At 37.7% G+C, this 11,991-nt stretch overlaps 1 protein-coding gene across 1 annotated transcript; it reads right to left on the bottom strand.

Annotated features, from left to right (window-relative positions):
* Window positions 1-2,523: 2,523 nt before the first annotated feature.
* Window positions 2,524-3,105, bottom strand: LOC131862946 (uncharacterized). The gene has a single exon (XM_059215083.1). The coding sequence runs from the start codon at window positions 3,103-3,105 to the stop codon at window positions 2,524-2,526; it is 582 nt and encodes a 193-aa protein (XP_059071066.1).
* Window positions 3,106-11,991: the final 8,886 nt, after the last annotated feature.

Genomic DNA, 11,991 nt, shown 5'->3' with positions numbered 1-11,991 from the left:
CCCATCCTTTACCCTTGGCGCTTGACCTTGCAGCCTCTAGTTGCCCCTCTATTTTTTTCCCTATTCTCCCACCACCGCCCCTTTACCCTTAGTTCTTGTCTTCAAAGACTCAGTTTGCACCTCTTCCCTAATGACCACCCCCTTCTTGGAAAATATGGGGATGTTTGTAGTAGGATGCTCTTCAAATTTTTGCCCTTTTTGTTTGTTCTCTCATTTCGATTTCATCTTTGATGATCTTATTTTCAAATCGGAGAAGGAGAATCATCCTTGTAATATTAGATTGGAAATCTATTCTGAGTAGCCTTGTGTACTTCTTATCTTCTTCCATCCTCTCCCTTTTAATTTTCTTTAGTGCATCCCATTTTTTATTTCTCTGGATGGATTCCTTGGGCAAAGCATTCCTCAAAAAATCTTTAACTTCATATAATTCATGATGATAATTCCTCTCCTTGAACTTATTTAGCCTTATGTCCCCTATATACCCCTAAGGGTCATAATTGTTGGCAATTCCCACCTTGAATTTGTAGTTTGTGACCAAAAAATCTTGGATCTTTTCCAAGTTATCACAACCAATTTCAAATTCTCCAAATACAATGGCTTTAGGGAGATGCCTCTCCTTGTTGCCATTGTGTTGTCATTGATGTCAACCGGTATAGAAGGATGACTAGTATGAGAGTATTGTTGACATGAAGTCCCTAATGTCAATGAAGTGTTGCAGTCATTGGTAAAGAAGAGAATGTCATTCAGAGGAATGTCCACTAGATTCATCGGTACACAAGTTAGTGTTTGACTTGTGTGGATGAAATGGACAAGTTACCAGTATAGTGTATCACTAGTAAGGAGAATATTTCAACTGGTAAGTGAAGTGTTGACAATGAGAAGGATGCTTGGATGTTGTTTGTGATGAAGAGCAAAAATGTTACCTAAATCACATCAATGCCGGAGGAGAAAGATGAATAGGTCACTGGTATGTTGTGTGGATATAGGATAACGGGACTCCCACTGGATAGAGATGCAGTCACCATATTAAGAGATGACTGACAATGAATGTTCCCACACCAGATCACACGTGCTTGTTTGTAGATATGTTGCACAAATAGGCAAGCCACATGAGTGCATTGTAGGATGAAGATGACAAGGAATCACCACCACCAGTAAGTGGAACTTATCTTCTATTATGCATAGTGTGCATCATAGTTATGTGAGATAAGGAAGAAGAGATAAAGGAAGATGTTTGAAGGCTGACACCGGATCTACCAATGAATCAAGGGGATGCCTCAAGTGCATGAAATCAAGGATATGTAGTGGACCAAGATAGAAGACATGTTATGCCACCAAAATAGAAAAAGAAGAGTAAATAATTGATGAGTTTGTCAACTTGACAAATCGACTGAGATGATATTTAGTCTAATGATGAAGAAGGCAAAGTGGAGCAGCTAAAAATAGAGAATAAAACTGGCAAGTAGATGTCTTAGATGGAAACCACTAAAGGTTGATGACATGGTGTCATCAGGATGGGTACTCATAAGCATGAGAACTGGTAAGGAAGAAAAGAGTCTAAGAGATGTGCTTCTACCTAATGATAATGAGCATGCTATGGATAAACATGTCTAGCAACCAGTTAAGGTGTTCCACCAACAGTTCAACAAAGAGTAGACATGAAGGTTAATCAGTAAAGTGTGAGATACCGATAGGGTTAGTGAACCAGAAGAAAAGAAGAACCGGTTGAGTGTTTGGTCGATGATCCTGTCTAAAATGACATAAAGGTCCAAGCTAGAAGTTGGTCGACAAAGGTGCCACGTGGAGTCAAGGTGGTGGACTTGTATGCAATGATAGATGGAGTGTGCACTGACGAGGTTGTTGCAGAGTTGGTCGGTATTAATGGTAGACCCCATAAATCATGGGGAGTGTTGCAAAGGTGTGCGGCTTGAGGAAGGTCAAACTAAGGTGATTGATGGAGAATGTCCAAGTGCAAGATGAGATTTATGATGAAATCTATGAACCATTAATGGTGATTGATCTTGTGTCTCACCGATTGACTATCTGTGTTTGCTAATCATAGAAAACATGTTTTTGAAGGCACATTAATGATGGTGATGTCTAGATAGTTGTCTAGGAGATCAAATTTGATAAGATCTAATTGGATTTGGTTTGCCTTGATGTTGATGAGGAAACCCTAACCACCTAAGATTTGACTTAGCTTTTGGTGGGAAAATCAGGTGATAAATAAGGAAGCCAAAATCCTTGAAGGGGGCTACTGAAGGAGAGTGTATTGCTGCTACATGTGAGAGCAGATCAGTCAAGTTCTCATCAAGGAGATATAGAAGAGACTAAGTGTGAGGGAGAACCAATTTGAAGTGTTCAACCGATAGAAGTACAGAACAACTCCAACAAATATTGGCTTAGGACCCAGGTTGCTCTGGTTTGCTTTCGGTCTAATTCCTCTAATCTTATCACAGTCTCCCTCTCAACCTTAGTAGCTATTTTGGGAGGCTCAGCTAAGGCAACCATTTCTTCATGGAACTATGGGGATTCTTCTACAATGGAGGTAGACTCAGCCTTCCTTTTGGGAGGGGTCTTCTTCTTCACCTCCTTTCTCTTCGGTATTTCTTCTACCTTCTCTGCCACCTCAGTTGGATTCTCTGCAACTTCCTCCTTCTCAGTCACTAGAGCCTTTGCCTCACTATCTTTATTTGATTTTCTCTTCTTGGGAGTCAACTTTCTTGCATTTGGGGCAAGGTTTTCCTCTGCAATGGAGGTAGACTTTGCCTTCTTTTTGGGAGGGTTCTTCTTCTTCTCATCCTTTTTCTTTGGTGTTTCCTCCTCTGATCCCTTCGACGCCTCATTTATCACCTTCCTCAAACCCCTCTTCCTTTTCTCTTGCTTTGGAGGAGCACTAGCCTCACCCTCCTTAGTTTGGGTAGGTGTTTCTTTAGGGTTGGGCTTAGGGTTTGATTCAACAGTGGATGTATCTTGCAGCTCTTGCAACGGGGAAACCATACTTATAGGAATAGTCGGGGTAATTTTTGGGTCACTAGAACTAAGTTTAGCTTCCTGGTCTTTCTCAGTAATAGGTATAGAGGCTTTCCCAATTGGGGAGGCCATGACTAAACTTGTAGAGAGAAAAAAACAAAACCTAGGGCTGTGAAAATACTTGCAATTCCTATGGGTTCTTCAACTAAAAACACACAGAGAAAAAGATTGAATTGCACTTACTAGTTTGCTCCTTGTGATTGGATGACTTTGAAATAGTTGTATTCACCCTCTTATCACTCTACAAATTCTCTCTGATCACTTGAATGCTTTGCGAAGATGAATGTAGAAAATTTCTTTATTTTATTGCGGCACCATTTAATTCCTCCCTGCGAAGAAAAGTGGTCGTTAGCTCCTAGTTTTGAATTTCCATCATTGATGATCAATAGAATGATCATGATCATCCCTTGACTCCCTCTATAGCATGGAGTTTCCCCCATCCTCTTTCACCACTTTTTCATGTCATTTCAATCACCACACGGGGCAATAAAAGCCTTGAAATCATCATGTTTACTTATCCCGCGCGATCTTTTGTAACTTTACTCACTGCTCTGGGATAAAATTTCACTATCTCTGGCTTTGTTTTTTTATCCCGAGGCTCTTCTCTCTATCTTTTGCATCTCTCTAGGATAAAATTTACATTGATTTTCATTATTTTCTTATCCCAGAGCAGAGCTTTGTCTTTCTTTTATTTATTCTCACTAAAACCCAAAATCCAGTCGCCACTACACCTTGTGCCTCCTAGGATAACTTTTTACTTCACTATTGTTTGTTATTTTTATGTTGGAGCTTTTGAGGAAGCCTTTCTCTGCCCCCAGGATAAGCCTTCTTTTGTATTTCTCTTCACTTCTTTATTTTGGGCCATCTTTCTTTGATCTATGCTACCCTCCAGGATAAAGATTTCACTTCTTATTTACTAACTCTCTTATTCCTGAGCCCCAATTACCATATGTATATTCTCACTAAAATCCAAAGTCTGGCTTTGTGTATTCTCTCTCCCTCTGGGGTAACTTTTTCTTGGTTTTCCTTTATATTATTATCCTGGGTCCACTAGAAATGCTTTGATAACCGCTCTAGGATAAAATTCTCTTTGTCTCTCGCTTTACATTTTTTACCCTGGGCCCCACTTTCTTTTCCTTAGGAACCTTCTAGGATAACCTTTTCCCTTTATATTTTCTTATCCTTGGGCAGTCTTTATCCTTGAAAATCACCCAGGGCAAGGAAAGCACTTCAAATCTCTTTGTAAAAATCAACATGTCAATAACATGACGAGTCAATAACTTGACATGTCAATAACTGGATGAGTCAATAACATGATGAGTCAATAACATGACGGGTCAATAACATGACATGTCAATAACATGACATGTCAATAACATGATGTGTCAATAATATGAAATGTCAGTAACATGACATGTCAAAAATATGACGAATAAAAAAAATGACGTGTCCATAGCTCGCTGAGCCAATAAAATGAGGAGTCAATAACATGATGAGTCAATAACATGATGGGTCAATAACATGATGAGTCAATAGCATGACATGCTAATAACATGACATGTCATTAACATGACAAGTCAATAACATGATGTGTCAATAACATGATGTGTTAATAGCATGATGACTCAAAAACATGACATGTCAATAACATGACGTGTCAATAACATGATGGGTCAATAACATGACATGTCAATAACATGATGAGTCAATAACGTGACTAGTCAATAACATAATGAGTCAATAACATGACATGTCAATAACATGACGTGTCAATAACATGACAAGTCAATAACATGATGTGTCAATAACATGACATGTCAATAACTTGATGAGTAACATGATGATTCAATAACATGTCATGTCAATAACATCAAGAGTCAATAACATGACGGGTTAATAACATGACGGGTCAATAACATGATGGGTCTACAACATGACGTATCAATAACATGACGTGTAAATATCATGACGTGTCAATAACATGATGTGTCCATAACTCGACGAGTAACATGACGATTAAATAACATGATGGGTCAACAACACGATGTGTCAATAACATAAGCAATCGAGACAAAGGAGGAAGAGTTATCTCAGGAAGCACAAGACAACATCCAAAGGCTGCTCGGGAGAACTCTTAACAAAGAGTTGGAAGGGTATAAAGTTCTATCCTGAGGTTCTTAACAAAGAGGGCTTTCTTTGCCCTGTGTGACTTATCAAGAATAAAGGTTGAGTTCCGGGATAAGAATATAAGGTCGTTGATAGATAAATATTATCCCATGGTGGTTAGCAAAGAATATCTTGTGGTCTCTAGATAAGGAAGCAGGATGGAAGAAAGCAAAATTTATCTCGGAGGAATAGAGGGCATATACAAAGAAATACTTTAGGTTTAAGTGAGAATATGCACATAGACACTTGGGCTCCGGGATAAGAAAACTAGTAACTAAGCAATGAAATATTTATCCTGGAGAAACATGAAAGTCAAAGAAAAGAGGCCCAGGATAAGAAGACAAGAAGAAATTCAAAGTAATTCTTATCGTAGAGAGATAAAAGAATCAGAGAAATGAGCCTCGAGATGAGAAACAAAGCCGGAGATGGTGATAAATTTAACCTAGAGCAGCAAGAAGTTGCAAGATAACGCTCGGGGAAAGAGAATATGATGAATTCATGGAATTTATTGCAAAGGTGGCCAAAGAGGAAATACAAGGGCACCAACTCAGTGGTTGGAGGTTGATCATGGTCGTTCAGTTGATCATCTTTGGTGGAAATTCAATTTTTTGAAGAAAACAACAACTTTGATTCACACGAAGGAATTAGTGGCATCGCAATAAAAGAAGAAACTCTACTACATTTGTCTTCACCAAGCTTTTAGGTGATCGAAGAGCAGTTGCAGAGAAAAACAAAAGCAAATTCAAGCAATCTTAAGGCATCCAAAAACAAGCAAAAACACAATAAGTAAAATTCAAGCGCCCTCTATGTAAATTTGGTTGAATTTCCCATGTAAAGTTGTAGGTGTTTTAGAGCCATAGTTATTTTATTTCCTGCTCTTCGTAAATTATATATGCCCTCCCCCATTGAGAAAACCACAAGCAATACTGTTGAGTCAAACCCTAAATCAGCTCTTGCACAAACTAAAGAGGCTAAAGTCAGTGCTCCCCCCAAGCAAACAAACAGGAAGAGCGAAGCAAAGAAAGCTGCAACTATAGTTTCAAAGGAGAAAACATAGGAAGAAGCCCCGACCCCAAACGCAAGGAAGCCCACTCCCAAGAAAAGGAAATCAAAGAAGGATGGTGAGGCTAGAGCTTCCATGGAAGAAATACCTACCCAACAGACCCCTCTTATGATTGACTTGGAAGAAGTTGCAGAGAAGGCAGAGGAGCCACCAAGAAAGAGGGAAGCAAAGAAGAGAACCCCTCTTAAAAGGAAGGTTGAATCTTCCTCTGTTGCAGAGGAAGCCTCACAACCTCAAGAGAAACCAATAGCACCACTTGAACCTCCCAAGACAATTGCTGAAGTGGAAAGGGAAACAATGATTAAATTGGAAGAATTGGCTAGGAGGCAGACCATAGCAACCTGAGTCTTGAGCCAAGATTTGCTAGACCTATTCCCTGGCTCAAGCTCATTGGAGTTGACTAGGAAAGTGTGGGGCAACATAGAGGTTGGATGCAGGGATGTCATCATGGGACACAGTGGGTGGGATGTCTTCCACACCTTTTATGGAAATAGGGACCAACCTAGCCCAATATCCAACCCCTAGAAATTGAACTTAGGAAGGCTAGTGGTCCCAAATCTATTTATTGAACCAATGTTGATTAGGGAATTGGCCAAGAGATTTGACCCCCCAATATTTGTTGTCAGAGACCTTCAATGATAGGTTATTTTGGAGATCTCTCAGAAGGCTATAAGTCAATGCTTTAGGCTGGATAGGTTAGCCATTAATGGGATCAACAAGAAGGCCCTGTTGACGATGTATGAAAAGAACAAGATGAAAATTAGGAGCGACTATCTACCCAAGTTTTTGAGAAAGGTCTCCAAGTTTTCCCCAAGCTATATCCAACCCATCCTGCCCTTTGAGACTAAGCTTTTTGTATTAGATAAGTTTGAGACTTATTTAATAAGGACATAATATTCTCTGTGCCAAGTCTTAGGAGAATATTTTGCACTTACTTTGTTGCTATTAGATTACATGATGTTGGCAATATCCATTCAACACCCTGCCACCAATTAACTTTTTGATTTTTCTACAATTCTCCAAGTGAAGTTACATGAGAGCCTAATAAAGGCAAAGGATGAAAGAATTCCATTGGATTTCAAGAACTATCCTTTGGTGTGCCATCTCATTTTGTATCAGAATAGGTCAACATGGTCACCAAAGCTAAACATCAGAATTCTAGATCCACAGGCAGGGTTACCATGGCATGTTCAGAGATGGATACAAGTATGGGATAAGGGCTCTCTCTTTGGGGATTATTTTTTATTCTTTGATTATTTTGTCAAAAGGGTTTTGGATATGTTGGGTGTAGTGATAGCAAGGCTTCCTGCACTTATAATTAAGGTATTAAGAATAAAAGCTTCATAGCCTTAGATGTATAATATGCAGAGGGAGCTTTAAGCCATAATTTTGGAGACTTCTTCTTTTATGACGACTTCACAATTATAAGGTGCTATGGTTTTAAGAAGGCTCCTCATAGGCTACCAATTTTTGTATCTCCTAGGCTTGCATTCTTGAAATTCATGTGGAAAATGATGTGGGTAGATAAGGACCAAATCCCAGAAAGAAAGGGGAAGCATCTCCCCAAAGCCGCTAGCTTCAAAGAATTCACCATTGGATGTGATAATTTGGAAAAGATCTAGGATATTTTGATAAAAAACTATAGTTTTAAGGTGGCTATAGCCATAAATTATGATCTAGAGGGGTACATAGGGGACTTAAGGCTAAATAAGCTCAAAGAAAGGAGCTAGCACCATTAATTCTATGAGATAGAAGACTTGCTGAGAAATTCTCTACTAGGTGAAGCCATCCAAATGAAGAAGAAGTGGCAGTTGTTGAAAAAGATAGATCAAGAGAGAATGGCAGTAGACACAAACTACAAAGGGCTTCTCAGAGAGGAATTTCAATATAACTTTGCTAGATTGATCATTCTCCTTCGACATGCTGATAATATAATAAAAAATAATATTCAGAGGAAGGAAGCCAAGGATAAGGGAGAAAAATTTCAGGAGCAGCCTATTGCTGATATCCCCACATTCTCCAAAAAAGGGGTGATTATCACAGAAGAAGGGCAATCCGAGTCTTCCAAATCAGGAACGAAAGATAAAGTGTCAATGGTGGGATAAATAAGAAGGGTGGAGAGAGGAAAAACAACGATCTCAAAATTTATAGACATCCTTGAGACTGACAACCCCAATGTGCCCCCTCCTTCCCCTCCTAGAGATTTTTTCAATGAGGATGAAGCAACAAAGTAGTTGGATGACATGGATAGAGCTTTGGTTCCTAGCGTCATCCCTACACATGAGGTGGATGATAAAATAATGGTTGTCTCAAGGGAGTTCATGTCTGATGACAATTTTGTGAACTCCCCTGAATTTAAATCTTTTATGCTCAAAGATAAATTGAGAAATGCGGCTGAGGGGGAAGAAATAAATGTAGACCTCGATAATATTCAATGTATCTCTAAGGAGGTGAGAGAAATGTTTTCGAAAAGTGGCATGCTTCTAGTCCAAGGATGGGACCATAGAAAAATATTTTTGTTAGACCAAGTAATCAGGTAAAATGACCTGAGATATGTTAAAGAATATGAAAACTATGGGTCCGGGATAAATGTAGATACCAAAGCCTTTTTAATTTGGTCTAGAGGATCAAATGTCAACCAACCAATTGTTCCATTTGGATTGGAAGAATAGATGGGGGAAGCAATTTTGATGACATCCACTGACACCACTGCAAAAGAGGTTGTCTCTCTGACTTCCCATGCAACCCAATTTGCTCAGATAATGCTACAGGATTTAGAAGCAAAGCACATTACTCTCAGGAATAGTTTGGCCCAGCTTAATCATAGTTATCATTTATTGTTCATTGAAAATTGTAAATTGAAAGAAAAATTGATTAAAGCTAAGACAAGGACCTCAAGAGGAATAAGGCTTGAAGAATTAGAAAAGACCACTAAGGAGCTACAAGAAGCCAAAGAGGAAGCTTCAAAGAATTACTATGAGATCATAAAGGCTTCAATTTTAAAGGTAGATGATAGAGTGATGGACAAATTAGAGGAGGTCCACTCTATTTTTTCTTCTCTAACCAAAATTGATAGTGATTTGGATTTCATTTTTTCATTCTTTTAGCCTATTAGAGCCACTTGGTTTCCAAAGGGGCAACAATTGAAGGAGATTATTTTGGCATCTCAAAATAAAGGGAGTGAGGCAAAAGAAATTGAAATAACATGGAAGAATTATAATCAATTGATTAAGGATCTCCCAAACATTGAGAAGGAAAAGAAAGGAATGAGTGATAGGTTTGAGTCACTCAATAGGCTATAGTGGTGGGACATCCCATCAATTTTGACACTAATGCAACAGTTAAGGACCTAAACTCTTGGTGTGCAGATTTTGAAAAGGCTACAAAAGGAGTCCTTAAAGCATTGGAATTTGATCCAAATCAGGAAGCTTCCTATGGTACAATTTTGGATAGGATCATGGATGTAGATGTGTTGTATCATAAATTTGTTGTGGATGCAGTAGGGGTCCCACCTCAAGCAACTTTGACTGTAATAAATAGGTTGCAGGGCCTAAAAAATTTTGATTGGCCAATTAGCAAGATGGATGGATGGTACACTAAGTTTTATATTGTCCTCCAACAAGGCTTAGAGGAAGAGGAAGAGGAAGAGTACTCTCTATTTTTACCTTTTTGTCCCCTTGCAATTTTTGAATGATAGTGTTATTTTTGGAAGGATGCTAAAAAATTTCACCGGCCATCATCCCAGTTTTCAAGATATCAGCAGCCATCACCCTCGACCCACTTTTTGGACCTAACATGATACAACACACAAGGACCACTAGGAATAGTCATCTATAGGCCTTCAACCTCAGACAAGGACTTCTCAGCAATAAAGAATGAGTGACTCAATGAGAGAAGGGAATGCCTACAAGGACACTTTTTTATCATACTTCTTCCTAGTTAGGGTTTCATTTTTGTCTACTCATTGTCCTGAAGCTTGTTTTTCTCCCTTGTGTTATAAAATGGAATTCAGGGCCTTGAGTACTATTCTGAATTTTTTGTGATCATATGTACTAGGACAAGAGCTTAATAGAAAGACAAAGTCATTGCAGAAAGTTGCACTACAATTTTGTGAATGTACTTATTTTACTCTGAAGATTAATAAGAATACATTTTCTATTCTGATCATATTGTTGGATCATGTGTTATATGAGTTTTTAATACTAGGAGTGTTTTAAGCTTGTCTTCTCAAAGTGAGAATGTGTATGTTTTGATAGGTTTCATTTGCAAAAAATGAATTAAATTCTATCAGGAAAATAGTAACATAGTATGAGTTGGTGTGAGATGAGTTGAGAGTGCATTTTTTAGGCCGAATATTTATGTAAGGCATTTATATTTAAAGATCTAAATCTTAAAAGATAAAGTGCACATTGTTGTGAGTGTAGTGAGCTTGCTCTGACTCTGTAATCCCTAAGAGATAAGCATTGGTCATGTTTCCTAAGTTTCAGAATCAATCATTAAAATCTATTTTCTTCTAGTATAAGGATTAGTTTAGGAGTAGCATATATTAGAACCGGTTTCAATGTACTAAAAGATGACATAAGCTAAGGTCTGAGCCAAGAGTACGTGTTTTTTCATTATTTCCTTGGTATATTTTCATTGAAACATCTTCTTAAAGTACAGTGTCTTCTCAAAAGAGTGATAATATCAAAGTAGCACTATTATAGGGATACCCACCTAGGTTTTCCAGATCCTAAAGAGTAGAAAGTTGTAGTCAAGGTACTATGCTTTGTTCATTGGCCAAATCTAGTCTTATTTCTTAACCATGAGTCAGTGGTTATTTCTCTAGAGTATAGGAACCTGTTAATTTGAACACAAACAAACATGACGTGTCAATAACTCGATGAGTCAATAACATGATGGGTCAATAACATGACGTGCCAATAACTCAACGAGTCAAAAACATGCCAAGTCAATAACTAGACAAGTAAATAATAGAATAGGTCAATAACATGACGTGTCAATAACTCGATGAGTCAATAAAATTGCAGGGGTATTACAAATAGATTGCACGTGGGTTTGAAGAGATTTGATGATTGTTTTGTCTCTCAGTCAAAGAAAGAGTAGTGTTGACAGGATTTGGTGTCAACGTGTGTGTTAGATGATCATTGTGTGTGGATGCTCTCCATCATGATGTAATATAAAAAGGTAGTAAAAATACCCATGAAAGATGTTTAAATTACCTGAATACGATAAAACATTCAAAATGTATAAATCAACTCAATCTGATGAATTGAATATTGTAGCCGTTCAAGGTGTTTAAATGAAATCAACCATATTTGTAATTAGTGAGGATGTGTAAATGTAATCTATCATATTTTTTTTTAACAACAATTTAAGATGTTCAAATCAAAATAATTTGTTTTATTGAAAATAAGCATGCAGAAAATGAGTTAAGGAGTTCAAAATAACTCAATCTGATTTATTCAAAATTACTGTTGAATATTTTTGAATGATTCCAATCTATGATGTTGAAAATAACCATTCAACTTGTTTAAATTAAATTCAATGTGATTTACATAGAATAACCATACACGATACAATAAACATGGGATTCATTGAAATATAACATTCCCATTTCAATTCAAAATGTCTTTTTATTATTTGGCAAATAGTCTACATCATTTATGACGTCTTATTGACGAGAAGCCAACCATATAATCTAGATAAGTTTTATAGTAGAACAAGCC

This window comes from Cryptomeria japonica, chromosome 2 (genome assembly GCF_030272615.1).
Source record: "Cryptomeria japonica chromosome 2, Sugi_1.0, whole genome shotgun sequence".
Lineage (NCBI taxonomy): Eukaryota > Viridiplantae > Streptophyta > Pinopsida > Cupressales > Cupressaceae > Cryptomeria > Cryptomeria japonica.
Note: the sequence above shows the minus strand (reverse complement) of the source record. Positions and strands in the feature narration are given on the sequence as shown.